At 42.7% G+C, this 23,859-nt stretch overlaps 1 protein-coding gene across 2 annotated transcripts in view; it reads left to right on the top strand.

The window, feature by feature from the left end:
- Positions 1–646: 646 nt before the first annotated feature.
- Positions 647–23,859, top strand: part of MAPK11 (mitogen-activated protein kinase 11) — a 50,123-nt gene continuing 26,910 nt past the window's right edge. Inside the window, exon 1 of one of the 2 annotated variants that reach the window (XM_074870092.1) lies at positions 647–900. In XM_074870092.1, the coding sequence (XP_074726193.1) occupies positions 848–900 (53 nt within the window). In that variant the 5' untranslated portion in view covers positions 647–847. Of the gene's footprint in view, positions 901–16,836; positions 17,703–23,859 lie in introns of those variants that run through there. The other variant, XM_074870091.1, reaches the window with a different exon arrangement.

Below are 23,859 nucleotides of genomic sequence, written 5' to 3'. Positions count from 1 at the left end.
TTAACCCTTGATTTCAAATGTCCAACTCTGTGAAAGTCAGGAAGAACTTATGAAGCTGAAAGCATATCTCTTTTTTTCAATTATATCAAGAGACCTAACACAGGCCGGTTCATCTCCTCAAGAAATGTAATATAGGCTAATTCCTCTCCCCACAAATCTCACCCTTATACCCTACAGCTGCTGCTGTACTAGTGCTTCAACCCCATGGAGAACAGAGAACATGAACAGAAGAAGCAATGGTGCAGAGAAGAGTTACAGAAGTATATGTAATGTTCAAATACAGTCTAATATTAGCGGTGAATTGTCTTTGCCTGGGGCTGTGGTGATATCTAGCTATGACTGTTAACTTATTTCTCCTACTCATCAAATTCAGGCAGTTTCTGTAGGAACACTGCTTTTGTTTCATTGATCCAAATTAGCTCGACTTTTAGGGAAGGGAAGAAGCACAGTAATGGAGACTTTTTCCTTTTTTTGATTCTGTTGTATGTGCTACATGTCCCTTTCACCCCTAGCAGAAGTGAAAGCAATGTTTAACTTGCGCAGATACCAATTCAGCACTGGGCAATAGGCTGAATCCTAGGTCCAGCCTCTCACTGGCCTCCAGAAATAGAGACTTGTAACTGATGATGAATCTTTACTGTGGAGCAGAAGGAGAAAGGAAAAACAAGACAAGCTGCTGGAAGGATGCTCGTCACCTGTCCTCCAGAGTTTCTCCGTGGGCATGGATTACCCTTTTCACAGTGCTTGCACCATGCACTCTTCTCAGAAAGCCGTGGCCAAGGTGCAGCATAGTTGTGATGAACTTTGATAATGACACAGTGCAGCTCAGAAGGTGTGAGACCTCAGCATGAATTCTGGCTACACAAAGACCTGCCAGGTTGAAGTAAAAAATGCCTCAAGGTAAGTGCTGCAAGGGAATTATCTTTCTTCTGAGATCTTTTACTCTGTGTCTGAATAACTGCTCCTATTGCCTATGCAGACTTCATAGGTTGCTCATGCTGAGTGAATGTTTCAAAAAGCAAAATTGCTCTTAAATACTTAATTTTTATGCACTGCTTGAAGTCCCAAATTGTTATTCAAGGACAGCAAGTATATTTCCAGCAATAAAAACAACTCTGTGGGAAGTTTAACTATTTTATCCTTGCCTTTGCTGTCTCACAAACAAGACAAGTTTTCTTCTTTTCAAGACACTGCTCTAATTCAACATGCCTGCAAACTTTTTGATAAAGTGTCTGTCTTTTAAATGCTACACAGATCTCAGTGCATCAGGAGTTTACATTGACAGAAGCATTAAAACACAAATCATAATGTGGTGCTTTTTAAAGATGCAAAGGAAAGGTAGTTTTTAACATCTTGGTAATAAAAGCCCAAAGTAGTAAATTAGGGCTACAGAAGACGTTAGTTAAAATAAAACTTATCTTGGCTAAGATATGGCAGGAATCACTTTAAGAAATACATATGAAGAGCAGTACAAAGAGCAGAGGCTTGACTCTCACTTGCAATTAGCTGTCTTGTAGTCGCAGTGCATGCTCTTTCTTGAAACTACAGCACCCTAGCTACCACTGGTGAACTGCAGTGTGCAGAATGACACAATTACCAGTTGCTGTCTGACAGCCACATGAGTGATTATACAAACATGGCAATAAGCAGATGTCTTTGCCAGTCCAGCCACGCTAGAAGTTTCCTGCTTGCTTTGATCTTGCACTCTCTGCCTTTCTCACAGTTTGATCAAGATATGTATGCAACAGCATGTGACATAGTTTAAAGATGATTTATAAGCAGGTTGAACTTGTACAATATTTTATCAATGATTTAGGTACTTCAGGATGCAGATCTTAAAAAATTGAGAAAATTTAAAGCATATGAAAACATTGGTGACACAATCCAATGAAAGTCTTGATCCTTACTTTTGCTAATCAGGCTTCACACCCCTCCTGGGAAGCTGAACTCATCAACAGTTGTTTCATGGTAGAATTCCTGTGACAGCTCGTTTCTCAGCTGATGATCATGCTCATAGGATCATGCTTACTTCAGCCAGTCATACACGGGATGTTCTCTCAATACACACTGACTTGCTACAAAATCCATCTCTCTGGGCAGTTCTGCATCTAAAAGTTGCAGTATCTAGTTGCCCCATCCCTTCAAATGGCCACTGCCTACTATATTTTGTCTGGATGAGTGAGGGGAGTTGATCATCTGGTCTGCTTCACTGTTTATCAACCTTGCTCTAGATGAGGCTTGTGTGAAAAAGACCAGTGGTGTTCTCCCTGTCCGAGACAGATCTTTGTTACAGCGTCCCTACACTCAGCCATCTCCTCCAGCAGTACCAGGACTGTCACTCCTGGCTCAGGGCTCACTCCTTACCCATGCTTATTCTGCTTCCTCCTGCTAACTCTGAACCTGCTTCCCACAGAACAGGCACTGAAGCCAGGCTAGTGAGCTTACCTGAACCTGTCTAATCCAGTTCAGTCTCTCAGCCATTTCAGTGCTCTCTCTCCATGCTCAGGCACCTGAGGCACACTGCAAAAACAGTCCAGTCACTCACAAGCTCTCCGTTGAGCCACAGCACTATCCTTGCACCTCTCCACTGAGGTGTCCCCCTTGCAGGTTCAGCAAGACACTTTGGACATGTTATGTACATTCAGGTGTTACAATGATGGCATGAGCTGCTTCTTGACAGAGAAACAAGGAAGTAAAAGGAGAAAAAAACCCATGAACACTCAGCCTTGGAATAAATTACTTTCCTGACTCAGATGCGTAGCTTGACACAATTGCTTTATGCAAAAGCTTGTCAAATGTGAGTACCAAAACATTTTGTTTAATCAAGCATAACATACTGTACCATAATATTAGTCTTGGCTGTGCATGTGTCAGGGGAGTTCATATTACCATGAATCACTTGTTATGTTTTGTTTAAAGACTTTTGGTGGGTGGCTCAAAGTGAGAGACGTGTTCTTGTTAACTCAGGAATGTTCTCATTTCAATGATTTAGGCTTCAGAAAGGAAAGTCCCTGAAACTGATATGGAAGTTGAATTCCATGCCGTGATGCACCCCCACCTCCCACGAGATCTTTACTTGCTTGAAAATTTCCTGTTTATTGAAAGTTAGTGTAAAGCTAGATGAATTGTTGCAATAACAGTGACCTATTGGGGTTTATCTCCTAGCCCATTCATATGACATATGCCAAGGTTACTGAAAGTCAGACATTGCCTATGGAGAGGCATTTCTTTCCACAGATTCCTGTGGCCTCTTCTGCCATACATTTTTCTTTCCTTACCAAGAAAAAAAAAAAAAAAAGTAAACAAAATCTAGGGACCAAAGCCCGCAAGTCAAAGCAGCCAATTAATAAAGGAAAGAAGTACTCTAGGTCAAGGGAGATGAACTGACCTGCCTCCCCCAACAGACCATTCAGCTGCCAGGATAACTGCTATCGCAAAGCTTATGCATGACCCAGTCACTTTTTGTTCTGAAAACATTTCCTGCTACAATGGACTGTTTGGCCCTGGAGCCTCTGTTTTCCTGTGTTTTTCACTGTCAGAAAGTGCATGGATTTGCATTACTTGTATCAACACAGAGCAGTCAGCAATATTTTAAATATCATCAAGGCACAGGGAGTCAATGGCATCAGTTCTGACTGACTAGAAAATTGGTTATTTTTGTTAGCGTCTTTTGCCAAGTATATTTACTTGAAAAATATTACCAATTCCTGTACTCATGTGTCTGCTCAGCACAACTCTGTGTCACCTGTGAATACCTAGGCTGCTTCTGAACAAGCCACAATATCATAGAGTTCCACAGCTGGTAACTAGTGCCACCTTTTCTGCAATGTTGCCTCATCCACCTTTACTCCATACAGAGTGTGCAGCACAGATATGCCCCTCAGGAGAGGTTCACACAGCAAACTGAAGGTGTGATTGTATCATGGATAGGTAACAACAGCTGCGATGCTTTAAGATCACAGTCCTCAGCACATGCTGGCAATCAAAGCAGGCACAACCAGATATACCAAGGCAATAAAATCTGATTTAGTTTTACACTCTTATTGCTTGGTCCCTCCCTACAAGCCTTTTTTTCTCCCTATTCTTCCCTTCCATGACAGAAAGAATTTGCACCTTCCCAGACTGTGAGGAACTGAAGCCAGGCTGCATCACCGTGCAGGAGTCAGGGAGTAACTCAACATCAGGAGGACATACATGGCACAGGGTGAAGGTTGTACCCCTTTACATAATGTCGAGTGGAGGAGAATGCCTCTAGGCATGAGCTGATACAACAGTGGAGTTCATTTATAATCCTCACCCATTCACATTAGTGGGGTGTCTGCTCTTGCACTGGAAGAAAATAAGGTCTCTTTAGGTCTGTTTTCTGGGTTTTGGTCTGTGCTTATGCTCCCACCCCCATAGTTAATATCTCTATGTTCTTAGTAATCCACTGCATCCATAGATGCTTCTTTGATGCTTCACTGTTACTGTCACCCAATATTTGTGTGCTTGCATATCCTCCAGTCACACGTTCCCTCCAGTGGATATGCAACATTTTAGATGTTCACATAGACCCTCATTAATATGCAAGTTGAACAGTTAGCATTTTTTAGGGATTTTGCCCTCATAAAAAGCCTTGGGAAAATGTAAAAACTGTTATTGTTGTATGAGGAGAGGAGGAAAAGTAATATGGAGGGTCAGATCCAGAAGGTCATCTTTTGTGTCCACCTCAGATTATAGACAGCAGTTAGATGCAGAAGTCTAGTACCGTGACCTTCAAAACTCTGGCTTGCATTCCTCCTGCCGAAGTCCATAGTTATCAGGGTTTTAATAGTGAAGGTCCCTTGCCTACAGTTCAACTTCTGTGAATAAATGGAACTGCCTCGATCTTTGCAGGCCTAGCAACTCATACCTCTCATGCTTGAGCTGAGTAGGATCTAAAAAATATCCTTTCCTGAAGTATACCCGTTAGCTCCTTCTCTGGAAGACATGGTCCACATGGTTATGATACTTAGGAATTGAGTGGCTGGATTCTGTGCTTCCCTCTGCTTATGCAGAATCAAAGTTCTCCTTTCCTCTCTTTGCCCTGTCCTTCCCCCATCCACTAGGACCTTAAGGACTTGGGTTATGCAGATGCAGCAGTGCTCTTACTTCCTTTGCTTGAAACAGCTCCATTTTGCAAACAAGAACTGAATATTCACTAAGAAAAAGAGATAAAATTATTTTAAATTTAAAAAGTTGTCCTTGATGACTTGATTAAAGCAACAGCTGGAATACAGCTGTTGCTACACAACTAAGGGGCAGGTTGCTTGCCCTCCAGATTGTTAGGTCTTTAAACTGTGTCAGTACAAAACGCTACACATTATCTAGGAGGAATAGTTTCTCCTTCCCATCCCATCTTGATTCATTTGTACTTCCCTACCTCCTTCCCCATACCTTGGAACCTGGGGAATGGGACAGCCTTAGTCAGGGGGCAGAAATCTAGGGTTCAAGACCTTAAGTTTGAAGGAAGAATTTAGATCATACTTCTCACTCCTAGTTGAGTTCTCCAAACACTGAAGGCTTGTACAGAAAAGTGTCAGTTTCTCCTGGTGTTAGAAGAAAGGAGTGACTTTTTCTCTGACACTTGCTAGATGCTTAATCCCTGTGCAACTTTGGTACCTAACTCTATATATTCTTCTTCAGAGGATGAGCAGATAAAAGCTTTAGGCATTAGAAAAAAAGCAAGTCTTTTTAACTATCTGGACCAGTCAAACTAAAATCCCATAGTATACCTGTGCAAGCACAAGAACTGAACCCACACTTCTTAAGGTCTGGACAACTGTAGAAGTTACCGAACACCCTTCCTCTTTCCGGCTGTGGATGTGTCTGCTTGCTGTGTGAAACGCCTGGGGCAGTGCATGGCTTCTGGTAAACAAGAGCAAAAGAGACAGGATTCAAGTTGTGCTGAAGCCTGTCTACTCACCTATAGTCATAACTGAGGCTATAATAATTGCCTTCTCCTTATGGCTGGGAGTGGGACAGCTGCTATTTTAACAGATCACCAAGCACTTGCAGCAGTATGGAGTATTTTACTTCCTGAAGCCACCTGTCCCATACTTAACCGAGTTACCTGCCAAAAAGAGAAGCAGCAGTGCTCTTGCTTGCTCTGTTTTTTTCCAAGATCTCTTTATAAAAAAAATCTATTTCATAAAAAAAGATTTATCTTTAATTTCCTTTCCTGCTTTGACAGGAAAAAAGGAGGGGAGGGAGGAGGAAGCAATAACCTATCATTTGACTTCAGTCACTAGTTAACTGTTTCTGAGATTCTAGCAGCCCCTGTGTAAAGGCTTTAAAATCACGGAAAGCTGTTCCCTGTGTGCCTTTGCATTACCTCAGAGAATTCACCATAATGACTTCTGAACACAGCATTTCCTGATTGCAGGATTGCAACTTACTGCTGTACAAGGGAGTGCAAAAATACAATGTTTATGGTTGGATTGACCAGGAAAGCTGCACCTGCAGGGAGAAGCATGGAGCATGTGATTGCTTTCCGGAACAGTAGAGCTGTTAGCTTTGTGGCAAAGGCCTAGAGCTGGAAAGATTGTGTTCATTGTGTTGGGGGAATTGTTTGATTGACTGCTGAAGCTTGCCATATGTATGAAACATTTGTCTGCTTTCCTCTCTATGATTACAGTTATTTCATTAAATGAAGAGGGAAAGCTACAACATCTACAGTCCAAGCATCCTCATCTGTTGCCATTTCCTCTCAAAGCATCACCTGTCATATTCCTTATGCTGAGGGCCATCACCTTATCCAAAAGATCTTATGAAACTGATATTTATGTCTAAGCTAAACTTTGATCAGTGTGTACCTCAGAAAGCAAATGCAAACCTTGGTTAAGCTCTGTTATTGTTGTTCGTTTTGTTTGCTTGCTGAACAAATTTTGCATAGCTATTATTAGTTCAGGTTGATTTACACTTACTGCAGAACTCGTGAATGGAAAGGAGAAGGTCATTGAGCCCAAGCTCAGTAATTTTGTTCCTCATGCCCTCTTAACAATGACCCTTCCAGGCTATTCACATTCATACTATCCACAGCCTGCACTACAGCAGGGGAATTCCCTTCTAGGCAGATCCCTCCAGCCATGTAGCCTGGATCTATCAGCAGAATGGTGAAAAGTAGACATAAGGGAAGAAAGAGAGCATGCAGAATCCAGCAGGTCAAATCTCGTTCTAGGTAAGCTAACAGAGAATGCATGATCAGTTCAGCAGTGCAGGCTACTGCTAGCCAACCCAGCTACCAAGGAATGGAATGTCTAGGAATATTTAGGGAAAGTTCTTCTCCCTGTTAAAGCAGAACTGCTGATAACTATGCATGCATGATTATAGAAGGAAATAACTGAAAATTGGGTACTCTTGAAGGAGAATCCAGCTTTCTCATCTTACTTTAATTTTAAACAAAGAAGATGTTTTCTGGTCTAACAGCTCTTTATGTAGTTGTGAAGATCCAAGCTCTGTTGTAATTAAGTTTTGTAGTGCAGTGTGGGTTTGAGGTACAATGAGTTGCTGGACAGTGGGGTTGAGGTAGAGGACTGTGCCTTCCCAGAGAATTCCCTCCTGTGCTGTTTCTTATCTATATGTTCTGATTTAGCTTTTCCTTCTCTTTGCCATTTGGTCTTTTGCTTGTGTGTTTTGTAATAGGAATATCACAGCACTGGGAAGGAATCTTGCAGGTCAAGTCCAGGTTCCCGTTGTCATCAAATATTGTTACAACGATCACAATTGATGCAAAACTGTGCAATATGAATGCCTTGATGGTGTCCAACTTAACAAATGGTTGTTATTTGTGGAGTAAGAGTCCTGCCAATTTGGAATGAAATCCTAAACTGGAAATGAGGAAAACAGAGAAGCCAGCTGAATGAAATGAAAAAGACCTCATCATCTTGCAGCTGTTGCAGCACGAGAAAACCACTTTTCTAGGAGATAAAAAAGTTTCAAAAGGCTGGATGCTTGCAGAAATATCTACCGCTCCACCTGCATGGGAGTGTGGGAGTTTCTAATAGCTAATGACATAATTTATTGATTTTCTGAGAATAAAGGAGCTACTCTATAGCTAGCAATTTCGTAAGTCAGCACACAAAATACTGCTGAGATTGAATGACTTTGCAGGATCACCTGTCCACAAAGCCAGTCGTGATTGCAAAGCTCTTCTGCTGCCACAGAAGAGTCAAATAGTACCATATTTTCCCAGTATGCAGCTGGATTAAGAGTTTGGTGGAACATTATGAGTTTAGCAATTCATCACACCAAACCAAGGGGCAGGAAACTGCAGGAGGAGTAACATGGCCTCTTTTGAGTGGCACACAGCAAAACTGGTACAGAACCAGGCTCTGAGCACCATGACGTATCTCGGGAGAGATATCAATGACATTCACAGGTACTTGGAACTCACTGGGCTCAAACCCCAGCAGCCTCTATTTGTATAAAGGCAAAACATCACAACTCCACTGAGCTCCTGGTAACATGCTTGTTGCCTAGATTGGAGGAAAAAACAGTCTAGCAAAGGGCCCTTGAATTGCTGCCAACTGTTGCTTCAAAATACGTGTTAGTGTAGGATACACAAACTGAGGCAACCTCAGACATTGATTTGGGCCTCAAAAATACATTAATAATTGCTGAGTCAGGGGAGAGAGACCTGGTAAAGCTGCTAGATAGGTGCAACAGCATCACTCAGGAAAACAAGATACAGATCGGGCAGGAGTAAATGGACACTCTGCAAGGGCATCCATTAAATTCAGGAGACAGTAAAGAACTTGAATACTACAATACATAAGAAAAAACACTTTTAAATGAAGCCTGATTCAAGGTTTGCTGCTTCTGTATTTCAAAACAGGAAAAGTTGTGAAAACCAGTAAAACAAGAAAAGTTACATAATACCTGGTGCTTCTAAAACCCCTACTGGGAAAAGCCTTCTGGGGAGCTTTCCAGAGGAAAATTATCTAAAACTGATACAATATATGCTAAACCTCTATATTATGAAATGAACGGATAATGACTGGCAGAGATAATTCATTTCAGTGGCTATGCTTACAATCAATCCAAGGTTTTAAAGAAAATATTGGGCTCTATCCCAAAGCAAAAAGTGTTGAAACTGCTGGACAAGGCAGTTGGCTGATGTCTTTCAGGAGGAAATGGAACAGATGAAACCAAAAATTATACTTGAAGAAGAGGCTTCTTAAATGCTCATCCACTGTTTCACACTACTCCAAAAGAGAGGCAAACCACTAGATGTATAAAGAAGGCTAACTGGGGTAAGATGGAGTGTGTTACTGTGGCAATAATAAAAGATGGGTTCACACCCATCTCTGTAATGATTTCAAGAATACCAGTAGCATGGCATAAAAATCTGCAATTTATCTGCAATTAAGAACATATTTGCCTTGTTAGCTGTTGATAAGAATTTTCTTAAGGTATGCTCAGTCTAATTCCGCATAAAGTGGAGACTGAAGATGCTAAGAAGTGGTGTTAAGAAACATTAGCTTACCAAGGTATTACGCTGTAAAACAGACTGGTGTTTAGAACAATGTGCCGCCTTTGCCAGTAAAGACATCTTGCATTAGTTCCCCTTAGCATGACAGAAATAGAAACTTTGCATGCATTGAAGAATTGTATTGAAATGCCTCTTGCCTTTGCTTGTAGGTCTCTTACCTCTGCCAAGCTTAATTATGCTCACATTGAGAGAGAAGCCCACATATGTACTCTGGGGATGTAAAAGGTTTTGCCACAGTTCACTGTCCTGTCATTTGAATGTTCACACAAAGAAGACAATGGGCATGACCATTACTTTGGAAAGCCCACTGCTATGCCATTGACGTCCAAGAGTCTCAGTCAATGGGAAAATGCAGCCTATTTGTTATTTTACCATTAGAAGCAGGAGATAACGGTAAGCAAGCAGCAAAAATGACAGTCTGTGTGTTTTGCTACAGGCTGAGTAAAACCTCAAGGAAATTGGGAATAATTAATTCTGTCTTAAACAATAGACTATGGTACAAAAAAGGACTACTTCATAACTCCCCGATGGCCACAGAGAACCGTCACACAGTATTTTTCATAAAATAATCAACTCCATAGGAGAAGCTGTTACAGTTTTTGCTCGCCCTTCTCCTCAGAATCACACAGGGAAGGGTGAGCCTGTGTTAACACAGGAGACATAAAGAGCTCAGCGTATTTAATCTGAATGCTGCCACAGACATGCTTGATGTCTAGAAATACACCAGCTGAAATGGAAACACCAAGGAAAGGCCACAAAGCAGCACTGGCACAATCACAAATATATATTGGTAGTTTACAAACCAGTATAAATTTTATGGTAAGGCAACGAAACTGAATTACTTTTAAACTGGCACATAATAAGTTTGTGATGGTGAATGTGGCACAATGACCTATCTGGGAAGTCGCCTCCAGTCTTATATTCCTTATCGATGTGGCAGCCTTCCCTTGACAGTTCTTTCCAACCCAATTCCCTTCACCTTTTTTGTGTGGCCATATACTTGATGCATTCAGGATCTGTCTCACTTATTTCTTGCAATGACTGATAACCTCATTCCTTTCCAGGGCCTCTGATCTTAGAGTGATTTGGTATTCCCCTTGTTAAGTTCCAGTTTATAAGAGGGACATTAAAGGGCTTAAATCCTTAGGTTCAGGGCCCTCAATTAATCGTTTCTGAAAAGAGCCTTATCTCAGCCATTGCTTGTATTAATCAATTTTACTGTGTACAGTCAGGTACAATAATATAAAACAGGTAAACTGAGGTGCCACCTGATATTTATTTCTGAAATATTAATAGACATATATAGCCTGAAAAATCCTAAATAGCCTGATAGTCTAAATAGCCTGAAAGATCCAGTGTGTATCAAACACATCCTGAATTATGATGAAACCATGAAAAATTGTCCCCCTTTATGGATGGCAGCTCTTGAACAGAATGTCGATCACACAGATCACAGTTTTTATCCAAATGGCTGTTTGGAATGATTTGAAACACATCATATTATTGTCTTACCATCCTGCCATAATAATAATAGCAGAAAGTTTGATCCAGATATTTAGCAAGGAAAGTATGTTGTGGGTCCAAATGCCCAATAAATGAACAGTGTGCCAAGCCATGTAACAATTTCACTGGGTTTATCAAGCCCCTGTGAAGCCTCAGTAGAGGGCATGCCTCCATCAGGTCCGTTATTGTCCACACTGTTCAACATCTGCAGTATAATTTGTCACATTACAAGCATTACTTGGAGCCCTGCTGACACACTTACTTTGAGGAACCAAAAGTCTGTTTAGCGAAGTCCAAAGACAGGATATTAAGTCAAAACCAAGCAAGTGACATTATAACATCAGTGAGGAAGAAATTGTTATTAAAGTAGAAATTCCACTTTTCACCTTGTGGAATAACCCACTGTGCACTGGAGCCATGCTGGTGGGAAAAACCCTGCAGGTAGGTTGGAGAGGTTCGTATACAATAGAACCACCAAATTTGTACCATTTTTCTCAAATAGCCTGAGTTGCATCCTCACAATGTATTGAATAATGACTGAAAAACACAGCAATAGAGAAGGAGGCAGTATTTTCAATATGATAAGGTTGAGTGTAACTGCTTTATGGGAAATGAAAGCACCAGATTGAAGTACAAAATTCTGTAGATGAGTAGCAGATGGCAAATGAAGGCATGTGAATACATGCATCCCATACTAAGCCAGACTGATAATTTACTAGAGATTTGTGTTCTGCTTCTACAAGTTTTAGCATTGGTAACTGTTTCCTCTAGGTGTTCATAAAGAGTTAAAGCTGAATCAGGACTCACATATTGTTCTCCCTTAACTGCAAATATTTGCATATTTTTAAAGCACTCTATTAGTGCTTACCATGTTTTGAAGCTCACAGGAATCAGGCAGAGCAACCCTACAGGTGTAGGTGCAAGTTTGTACCCATCTACAACCATGGCTATTTAGAAGCCCTGTCAGTAACACGTTCTCTTCATATCGACTTAGTCTGTAGAATAAACACAATTTTAGCCAAAATGACAACTTGTTAATGTAATTGCAGCAATACATAAACATTTTTGGATTGTGCTTAGAGGAATTCATGATTAGGAATGCACAGTCATTTTAAAGATCCCATGGTGTTTTCTGTGGAGCCAAAAGAGACAACACAATAGTCAATTAAACAGCCTTCCTTGAGTGTGATTTCTTCTATACATCAGAAAGGCATAGAGCTTGGTGTACGTCAGCTCTTACATCCACATCTGCTTTTATCTTTGAAGTGTCTTCAGAGTCAACCAGGAGAAATTTACAACTGTTTATTCAGGACATAAACCCCAATTAATGCATTTGGAACAATGTGTTCTTGCTCCCATTCACATAATGAAATTTGCCTTTGCCTTGAATGGGAGCAGTGCTGCACTCTCCGCAGCTACTGATTATACATGTCAATATTAGGCAGTGTTTGAATGATGCTGTATTATGCATAAGAATAAAGCATCATGGAGTTGTTGTGAGACACCAGGCAACATAATTACATGGATTGCAAGAGAAATACAAAGGAAAATGTAGCACTATATATTAATAGCCCATCTCAGCCTTCCCTCATTATAGCTAGACCTTTGTTTACTTAATTAGGAATTATTTTAAAGTTAAATCTGTATTTATTTTTCTGATGATGGCCTTGTTCTGCATGTACATACACTGAGAAGCCCCTGTTGACATGACTGATCAGGATATTGTATTTTATTAAATTTACTTTGGAGACTTCTGACGCCAATTGCTAGCATGTTTGCAGTGCCAATCGCATTGAAAATCTAATATCAACATGAGCTTAGAATAATACCCATATGTTGTTCCTGGATGAAGAAAACACTGACACCCTGTACTGGTAGACTACAGGAGGCCAAGAGACACTTCACTATAACTTCAGGTAAAGGAGACTGATTTTTTTTCAGAATTACATTCATTTAACAGGATATTAGAAAATATTTCCCACCCTGCATCCACATCAGTATAAAAGGAATATTTGGAAAATTTTGTTATCAGTGTCTGCAAACAATAATCACAGCTAGTACAAGTGCTATTACTATCTGAGGTAGTATCTATCTTATATGTTTATCCTTAAAATAGGGAAAAAATGCTAGCCTCAGTTCATAACTGTAGAAAGGTGGCCCAGAGGTATCTAGTGACCATCCCAATTCCACATAGAAAGAATGGGGGAGAGAAGGAAACAAAGCCCCAGCTCTGAACTCAAACCATATTAGAATCTGTCTTCTCAGAAAGGATAAAAACCTATTCTTGTCGTGTAATTGTTATGATATAAGCCAGATTTTAAAAGTCCTCAGTCAATAGCAGGATTCATCAGTGGGTTTCATACCTAATCATAGATACAAAATACCTTGGATTTTTTATGATCAAACTCGAGGTTCAAAATGAGTAGCTAAATTTTAACAGTTTTCTCCAAAGCAAGACCCTTCATGTCATTGTGACCCTCACAACGTCAAAAAAGTTTCTCCAGTGCAAATATCTAAGCTATAACAGGACGTAACAGTCTCAGACTGGAGCAGGTCATCTGAATCACCTTGGGTGCTATATATCCAGATCGGTACTTGGCAGCAAAGAGTGTTAGTAAGAGTGATACTACCTTGCAGGCATATGCAACAAGTGTCTTGTAATTCAGTAACAAAGTAACAGTCTCTCTCAGAGCAATCTCATGGAAACACATGTATTAACACTAGCTAATGATTGACTCGCTGTTTACAGAAAGCTTCATTAAGCCTTTCCTGCTGCCTGTACTTTGTGTTTTCAGTTGTTATAAACAGTGACAGCTTTCCTATGTTATAATTACATATTCGTAGATGTGGTTTCATAAATTAGCAAGAACATGCAAATAAAACCAGCACTATAGCTAATTACTACAATATTTTATTGTTAATAGTACTGTATATAACATTCCAATATAATTTTTTTCTTTTAGGAAGACATTAATTATTCCTTACAACATTTTCGAAAAAAAGCAGCACAGGAAGCATCTTAATGGCATTCTCAGGTTTATTTTGCTGTTATTAATTTCAGGTGGACATGGTGAAATCGATTAATGGGCATCTCCAAGTTCAAAATTAAGTCTGTAACAGATCTTGTGACAGAATCAAGGTGGTTCATCCTAAAACCTCACTGATACTTGGTAATTCTTTAGTTAGAGCTACTCTACATTTACAGCAGTTATAGTGAGAACAGTCTGAACTCTGATCTGCTGACAGTGTATTCTACATTTTCCAAAGCCTGTTTTAAATCAATGCTGGGTTTCCTATAATATGATTATGTTTCCAACCAGGAAGTGATACATTTTCTAAGAAAACACTAAGGTGTCATTTTCTTTCTTCAAGTTTCCATGTTTGTTATTAGTATGAAAGTTGTAATCTTTAAACCGTGTTATGTATTAAATTTGTGATTCTTAAACTGAAAATCAAAATAGAGCTAGAGAGAGAGGATAAATGAGAATCAAAAGGAGCCAGAAGGAGGTTAGCAAAGACATGCAAGCTGTCAGCAATGTATCAAAAAAAAAAAAAAAAAAAAAAAAAAAAAAAAAAAGAAGTAAAAGAGAAATGAGGAATTACTGGAAATTGGTAACTCACTAATTATTAGTAACTTACAATTATTAGTAAATAATAAATTCCTTTGTTTTCATTGGGGATTGTTCTAGTGAGAATAACACAGAATTTGACTATGCAGTGCAAGAACACCCACAAGAGCATAGCAGTGCCCTGCTACTCCACCAAGTTTTCTTCCTTCGGCACCTGCTGGAACTGCTGTGCGTCAGAGGGACAGTGCATCCACTCCCTCCCCCGGGCACGGCCTCCTCACGCCTGCAGCCTGGGCTCACATCCATGCCTGACATCCTGCTCACCAGGCGTGAGGCTCACACAGCTGGATCCTACCTCACACACTGCCTGGCGTCTCAGACTACCCTACTGCAGCCCGTGGGCCGCCCTCCCATGCCATCATGTCATATATGAAATGCCATGAGTCCCATCATCCTCCAGCCATCAGCACTTGGTGTGGCAAGGAACTGTCACAGAGTTAAGCAGCCATCAGGGCAGGAGGGGAGGGGGTGTGCAGTGTCCACATCAGTTTTATGGCCTCCCCCTGTCCATGGGCAGCCCCAACACAGCCTCTGGCACAGTTTAATGTAGCAGTATTTCACATATAGGAAATGAAAGTTCCTAAGAAGGCAACATGTGTACAGAGGAAGCCATGACCTTCTCTCTTCCTTATGCCTTCACACCTCTTCAGAGTGTACTCCCTCCCCTCTCCCTTGTACGCACAGACCTGGCGGGCCCGTAAAACACGAACTAAAAGACAAGAATGCGACTGACAAGGGAGCTGCCTCTTCCTCATGTGCCTCTGCAGAACTGGCAAAGATGGATGAGCTGCTTCTGCCATGGGAGGAGCAGCTGCCAGGGCTTGCTTTACTGGAGGCTTCTGGAGACCTGTAACCTACCTAGCTCTGAGACAACTCAAACATGCTGTCCTCCAATCTCTGTGTTTTCTAATATCTCCCTCATTACGTGGAGTAGAACATCATATATGTAGTATCCAATAAAACAAGGTAATTAAGCACAATCTGAGACTTATGGTTGCAAGCTCACAGAAGCTCACAAAAGACAGGAAATTGAGAGCAACTGTAAATACCAACAGGACAGAAAATTAACTCCTGTGGAAATTGCACAATTAGAAGCTTGGGCAGATATGAATAGACCCAACTTCCAAAAATCATGGCTGCAGTTAGCAGGAAATAATCTAATACTGGGTGAGTGGGTGAGGACCAGAGGCCAAAACACCTGCAGAGTCCAAGTAGAATAAAAGTCAGCAAGTAGGATTGTTTCATTTTGGCATTGGAAAACATTTGGGCTTGCTTACTTTAGGGGGGGGGATGGACAACAGGGGCGGAAATACTTCTTCCTGGCTTGGTGTAGAGTGACTGCACTGTTACTCTGATTTTATACTCAAACTCAAAATGGTGGTACTGAGAAAAATAGATGAAAGTATTGTTGGATTTTTCACACTTACTGCTATCTCCAAGTACTATGCCCCCACCACAGAAATTCAACTGGGAGCAGGGAGCAGTCTGGAGAGGACTGGATATGTCTGTTGCACTACAGCAGGATAGAAGTGAAAACTAGGCTACAGCTTTAGGAGTACTTAGCACACCTTGCATGGGTGGCTGCAGATAAATGGCTGTAGGAGCATCATTCATGTATTCTTTAATTTGAAATGCACTGAGCAAATGCCAAATTGCTGACACTGTTCACTCTGGTAGTCCTAGTATGGAAGTCCTGTCATGCAACATGGGCTGGGGTATCAGAGCTGGAATTTGAACCATCCAGTTTTTGGAGCATCCATAAAACTTGCCTTCTGGCTCATCGTGCTCACAACTGTTCAAGCATACATGTTCTGTACACTCATGATGACGTCCGATCGTGAGCTGAGCATCCATTTGTCAGTGAACTGCAATTCATGGTATAGGAACACAGTGGACTTATGTAAGGGTTCTGAAAAGAGAGGATTTACATTCCACACTGATTTAAAGGCAGGTGCGGAGCAAGCTCCATTATGTAGCAGGCTATGTTCAAGTTATTTAGAGGTGCTCAAGGAAGCATAAGAAGTTAGGGAAGGAAATAATACATAGGAAAATATACTGGTAACACTGCAGTGGTGCTGCAACAATTCCACAAGTCATTGGGATATTGTATGAAGCACATTTTGGAGAAAAGAAACAAAGCAGTAAACAAACCAGAGAACATTTTACTTTAATTGGTGCATGAGTTTTGGAGATTGGAAGTTTTCAACATTTCTCCTCTGTTACCTTGGGGGCTTGAGTCTTCCTTGATGAAAGCGGAGGTGTTCAGATGACTGTGTGCGGGAGTCAGTGCTTTAAGGGGAAATTCTAGCTATCTGGGGACTCCCAGGGAACCCGACATCTGTCCGGAGCCCCGTCACTGACCGACGGCCGCGCCTGGCCCGGCGGGTCCCCGGGCGATGCCCCGACTCAGCGCCCGGTGCCGGGTCACCGCCCCTGTCGCTGCAGCCCGGGCAAGGGGGGTCTGGCGGGCCGAGGGGAGCTTCAGGTGGCCGTGGCAAAACAAGAAAGGTGTCAGCAAGGCTGTCAAAGGCCTGAAGGGCGCTAGGCGAAGGGCTCGGCGAGCGGGCCCGCCCGCCCGCGCCGGGAGCAGCCGGGCGCGGCGCGGGCTCGGTCCCGCACGTTCCGGCAGGGCCGGCCGATGGGCCGGCAGCCGCCGCTCCGGGGCGGGGCGGGACCGCCGCTGCGCCACACCCCGCACACCCCCTCGGGAGGACACCGGGGGCCGCCCCGGGGTTCCTGGGCCTGTGCGCCGGGCGCCCCTCGCCCCCGCCCGGGCTCCCCCCGGCCCCGGACGCTGCCCCCACCCCCTCGGCCTCCCGCCTTCCCCTCCCCTTCCCCTCCCGGTCCCTCCTCCCCGCCGGCGCCGGCCGTGCCCGCCTCGCTCCCCGCCCCGGCTGAGGGGCGGCTGCCGCTGCTGCTGCGGCTGCCGGCGGCGGCTCCGGGAAAATGTCCGAGCGCGGCGGCTTCTACCGGCAGGAGCTGAACAAGACGGTGTGGGAGGTGCCCCAGCGCTACCAGAACCTCACCCCCGTCGGCTCCGGCGCCTACGGCTCCGTCTGGTAGGTGTGCGGGGCGGCGGGAGAGGGGCCGGGAGCCGGCAGGTGCTGCCGGCCGGCAGCGGGAGGGGGGCAGCCAGGGCGGGGGGTGCGGGAGGCCCCCGCGTCGCGCCGAGCCCCGCGCGGCCGTGCCGGGGGTCGTGTGCGCCGAGCGGGGGGGGGGCGTGTCCGCTGGGCCGCCGGGGTGTGCGGCGGCGCCAGAGTTCTCCCCGCCTCCCCGGCCGGCGGCCCCGCGGGGCCGGGGCATGCCTCGCCGTAACCCGGGCAACCGGGCCCGCCGCCGCCGGAGGGCGGCCCCCGCCGGCCTTCCCGCCGCTGCCCCCCCCCCGGGCCGCCCCCCGCCTCGCAGCGGAGTTGTGAGGGCGCCGCCGGCCGCCCCCCAGCGCCGCCTCAACGAGCAGCCGCCGCGGAGCCGCTGGTCGGTTGGCGCCGCTCGCGCCCGAGTGACAATTGCCCCGAAGCCGAGAATCCTGCACAGTCACGGCGTGTCCGAGCGGGGGGACCGGGAGGCAGCGGCCGGCCGCGGGGCACGGCAGCCGGAGCCCCCCCGCTGCTGCCGGGCCGGGATGTGGTGGGGTGCAGCTCCCGGCGGCGGGGTGCGCGGGGCGGCCCCCACGGGGGGGGCGGCCGGTCCTCGGAAACAATGGGAGAAGCCCCTGGCCGGGGCCGTGTCGGCAGGGCGGCTGGCAGAGGAGAGAGGGGCTTCGCCCGGCCATGGCGGGGGGAATTGCCGACCAGGGCAGGTTGCCGCCCAGGGGCTTCGGCGCCTTAGGGTTGCGTAAGGGTTTATCACATCTTACCATAAAACGTTTGCCTTTTTTTTGATAATTACTATATGAGGTTTGCACTTTCGGGAGCTCCCAGTGCAGCTTGGGTTATTATTTTCATATTTGATGCACGCTTACCTATGCTTATAAAAGCTTTGAATCAATTTTTGGAAATAATAGTGATGTTTAAGGGGTTCCTAAAAAAGAATCATGTTTCTTTTGTAAACTGGGTGAGTGGAATTATGTAAAAACAATCCATAATGGGCCTTAAATAAATGTGCTACACAAAAAAGATTTCTGTAGAACTTAACTTTTTGCCGTGGACTAAACTTCGCTCATGTTTTTCTCTTCACAGTCAGATACCAGAGAACATGTATGGAGTTTGGTATTTGTTGCTTCACTCTCTAGCTCTGTGAAACGCCCCAATTACATGTAAACTAGGAATATGCATTTTAAAAAAACCCCTAACGGTCAGCAGAAACACTCAGGACTAGTATGAAGTATCTCTGAATTCTTCTTTTTTTCATTATTTCAGGCTTATGCCCGCACTAAGAAAATCTAGGCAAATATTCTGTGGCTGTTCGTATCTGCCATTGTAGATAAGCTTATAGTCCTGTGACTATCTGCTGTGAATAGTTTCACAAGGACCTAGTTTATTTAGACTATAAAATCTTAATTTACTTTCTCCTCTTTTATTTTACAAACTAGGAGCTGGATATACAGTAGGAGAGTAACTATTGTTGTGTTCCAACTGAACCTGCATTTCTGGTTATTTTCCCCATTTTTGCTGACATAGTTTTAAGGGGAAGACCTACTTTGCTGAATTTTGTAATGAGGTGTCAAGACTTTTGAGAAATTGCCAAGGAAATGAAAACGTGGTGGTTCACTTGCAGCACAGCTGGTGCTTTGGTTTTTTTAAACTGTTAGTGTTAATTCATTGTACTTACTTCTTTTCTGTCTGCAAAGCCAAGGAAATCCTCATATTTTATCAATGGAGAAGCCTAGCAACTGGACTGTAAAATGTAGACTGGAGGATGTTACGGGAAAGGTTTACTTTGAAATATACATTTAAGAACAGAATACAGCAATAAAATACTACTCTATATTAATAGCCTTGTTAACATCGATAAACTCAAACAGAAGCCTTGAATGTGAGGAAAAGGTTCGCATCTCTCAGAAAAGCCATCTATTTTTAGTGTCTATTGAAATTGATTTTTTTTTCCCCTCTGTGTGCATGTGCTTTACCCAGGAGACCCACAAGACACAATCATTCCCTTGAGTAATATGCTGTATTGCTTTTGTGAATAATTGTACTCCTATTCAGTAAAACATCTAAAAACATATTTAAGTCTTACAGAAACCACTGGAATTAAACAAATTCTTAAGTGCTTTGCTGAATAGAAGCCAAGGTCCTGAACTCCAAACTTTAAAACAGGAACAAAGTTGTTGTAACAAATCTTTTTCTACCTCAGTGAAACTTTTCTCTAGTCCTACCCTTTCCTTTTTTACAGTAAATTATCAGTCACATCCGATAGACTTGTGCAACTGAAGTGATAACTGGTAATAAGAAACATATTGTAAATATATGCATTTAAGCTAACTTCTGCTTGCCCTTTTTTTGCTTGCAGCTCAAAATCAATAGAAGTTTGTGTCAGGAGGCTGTGTTTTGGCCCAACTTATTGACATTTCGTAAGTCTAATAGAATTTGTGTTTGGGTTAGTTTTTATACACAGATGCATTGAACGTGCTATGGAGATAGATAATACTGTTTTAAAATAGATTCACTTTTCAAGAGGTATCTGTATCAAGCACAGTGCTCTCCAGTATGTTTTTCTTTTTTTTGTTTATATGTAGAATACATATAAAAAGCTCTACTGCTTTTCTCACTTTTTTAATGACACATTGTAAAGAACAGTCCTTAGAAATCCTCAGAACTCAGCCACGCTGCCAAGTGGAGTTTGCACTTCAGTGTCTGCATGAACCACAGAGAGAACTGTGACGTCTTTCCCTCAAGTACTTCACCCTTGCAGTACATTGTGCATTAGTCTTGTATTTTGACTCTGCGGAGGGCTTCCCTTTATCTGGGCTGTTTCCTGTGGCCATTCAAGCTGCTGGGTGTTCTGTCATTTGCTGCTGTCAGATCTGACCTTTTTTTTAATTTAGGAAAAAAAATCAAAGCCCTGTGGAAGTGTGATGTGTGTATGGTAATTTAATTATATTTGAAATGATAACAGAGTCTTCAACACTGCGTTTTGGTTAATTTTTCCTTTTTCAGGGGTTGTTTGCATATTAGCAAATATCAAATTTACATGCACAACTGTTTCTTTTGGAGTTGTTTTCTTTTTGTGCTACAGCTTTGCTTATCACATTGAGGTTTTTTATATTGGACAATTATTTTAACTCTTCCTCAAGCCAAAACTCAGTTAAATTTAAAGTTTTCTTGAAAAATGCATTTTCACTGTGCCTACCCTCAAAGTGGGATTTATCTCTCACAGAAGTCAAAGAACTGGTTAACTCTTATAGACCAGGCACTATTCCTGCTAATTGTGAGCTTTAAAAACATTTCTGATTTAAAGTGCAGCATTTAACTGATAGTCATTTAGATAGGAAGCAAGCAAGCTTACTTTCACAAGCCCTTCTTCATCTACAACTGCTTCATTTCAGTTCTAGAGAAAAGAGACAATTCATGTCTCAGGTCAGACTGCATTTCAAACTCCTGTCCCTTGTGATTCTGCCTGTTAAATAAGAATTCTGGCTGTGTTCTGAGTCTTTCAACTGTCCTAGTGATACTGCTTAAAAACTGGACCTCTGGCCTGCAGCATCTCTGCCACCCTGCTGTATTACCCTGGTACATCCACTATGGTTTGATACCTGTCCACCATCCTCTGGGAGCTGGTGTTACCACCTGCTTGAGAAAGAGCTTCATCTCTTTTTTTTTTTTTTTTTTTTTTTAAGAATTTTTATTATACCACAAATTATGTAATGTGGATAGATTTTTGGTTTATTGTTTTGGTTTGGTTTTTAAAGCCAGTATGCTTCTTTTCATGCCAGCTTTTATAAACTGGCTTCCAACCTTAGTCTTATTTTTGCCTGGGAGGTATAGACGGCCTTCTGCAGCATGCTGTCTCTGATCTCTCCAACAGGTTGTTTCCCATTAGCATGTTGCAAGCTCTGTGTTCTGCCCTCTTTGGAAAGAACAGACCTTGCAAGATGAATCAGAGTGAGACCAGAGCTGCTTCTCAACCAGAAACTCCTGCACTGTTTCCTCAAAGGCTGTTGGCACCTATAGGGCAGTCAGTCTCTTTTATTTTTAAGAGTATGCAATGCCTAACACCAACTCGGGTGACATAACAGATTTTTAAAAAGAGGCCTGATAAGTCAGAACATAATGGCACAGGCTTCAGTTCAAGAAAAGCGGGAAGGCAAAGCTTGCCTTACGTCATTTATGCAATGCAGCACTTCCGCAGGTCCCTCTACCCTGCTAACTTTAAGTGCTTGCTTAAGATCCGTTAAGGTTTTGTCCTAGCTAATTTTGGGTAAAAATGGGGGAAGGTGGGGTGGTGTTTAGTCTTCTATTTTGCTTTGAGGAAGTACAGTGGAAAAATAGAAGCAGAAGGCTTTAATCCTGAAGTTTAACCTCTTCTTTCCCCCATCCACCCCATCCTGTGCTTCTGGTTAGATTGTCACTCACAAGTGTTTTGAGGGCAGTAGCTTGCAAGAGTGGAATATAACATTGCTAATAATGTCCTTTTCACATTGAGGAGCTCTAAGGAGATGCTGAGACAACTCAATAGCATATGAGGTTTTTTAAAAGCTGATATAATTTGTCTTTGACATAGAAAAAAATTCCTTCATCCAAAATTGTACTTGATGACTTTTGGGTGTTTTTTTTTAAAGGGACCTTTTATTTAGCTATAGTGATACTAAGTATATGATTTCAACTATGAGATCAAGTTACTGGAGTTATGATATGTGTCACTATAGCATTACATGCTAGTTTAAATAATAAATGCTGAGATAAACTTGTAGGGTAGTAGTAACAGATACCTGCTGTATGTAAATACAGCTGGAAACTGAAGACTGTATAGATCTCTACAGGCTAAAGGCAGAATCCCAAGCATGTGTAGAGCCTTTGGGCTGTACCTCTTTCAGATTAGGTCTTTTGTTTCCAGTGCAAATACGGGGGCTGAACTTCATCCTACACTTGTTGATGGTTATATTTTATTGGAAACATTTCAAACAATATTGTTAAAATACTGTTGTCCAAGATCTGTTAGCAGTTGTCTATTTTTGGTATGCATCATTCAGAAGGAAAGTTTGAAAGCCTTTCGTAGGTTTTGAAGATATTTACAATGAGCTCTTGTAAGCTTATTCAAATACTGTCTTGAAAACTTAGTGAGAGATGAAGGCTGATATGAGAGTCCAGTCAGAGGCAGGACACCTCTTAAGAGTGAGTATATGTGATAACGATAATTAGAAACAAGGCCTTGAAAGTGAGGTTGCAATAGGGAGAAAGGAGTTGCATGATGAATGTTACAGGTTAGGAGGAGGATCTTTGCAGCAGCATTGCTAGAAGGGATGGATGAAAATAAGTGAAGCAACAAAAAATGTTGCAGAGTGAGAAAGACCCTCAGAGGAGCAAGATGTTCTGCTATTAGCAATGAGGACACAATGGGGTTTGCAGCTACAAAGCTAAGGGAGATCAAGAATTCAAGAAATTTTGTGAAAGATACATGAAGGAAGATGGAAGAGTGTTTCTTAGCACTGGCCAGAGACACATTACTAGGGAGTTCATTGAGAGTGGTTTTGTTGGAGTACTAGGATAGAATGCAGATTGCTCGTCATTCCTTTGTCCAGTTTCATCCTGCTTATTTTCCAGCTATTGGAACAGTGTAGTTACTGACTTTGGAAAGAAAAGGGAAGTGTGATGGTAATTAGTGGAGCCAAGGTTCCTATTTTAAATGGGAATGTCTAAGGATGCTTTTAATGAAGGAGACTGTATCAGGAAGGAGGTGTTAGTGGAAAAGAATGAGAAGGGCTGAGAATGGCTGTGATGGAGATCTCTGTGTAGGATGCTGTCACTAAGCCTGTGGAGTAGTTCGAGAGCAGATGAGAAACATCTGTGTGTGTGTGATGAGGGTGGTAGAGGGAATTGTAAGAATGGGGAAGAACAGGCAAGCTCAAGAAGTGGGGAAGACCAGTTTGTATTGTGCAAGCTTTCTTTCGGGAGGAATTAATTAGACCTTTTTAAGAGAGAGAGGGGTCTATGGGATGAAAGAGAGATGAGAGGCACAAGATGAGCCAATTGTGGCAGAAAGGCAGCAAGGATCATGGAATTACAGCCTTCTATGTGGCTGCAGGAATACATTAGCAGAATAAAAATTCCCTGCAGA

The sequence above is a fragment of the Strix uralensis genome, chromosome 5 (assembly GCF_047716275.1).
Source record: "Strix uralensis isolate ZFMK-TIS-50842 chromosome 5, bStrUra1, whole genome shotgun sequence".
NCBI classification, from domain to species: domain Eukaryota; kingdom Metazoa; phylum Chordata; class Aves; order Strigiformes; family Strigidae; genus Strix; species Strix uralensis.
The sequence above is the reverse complement of the archived record's forward strand: the minus strand, read 5'-3'. Positions and strand labels throughout refer to the sequence as shown.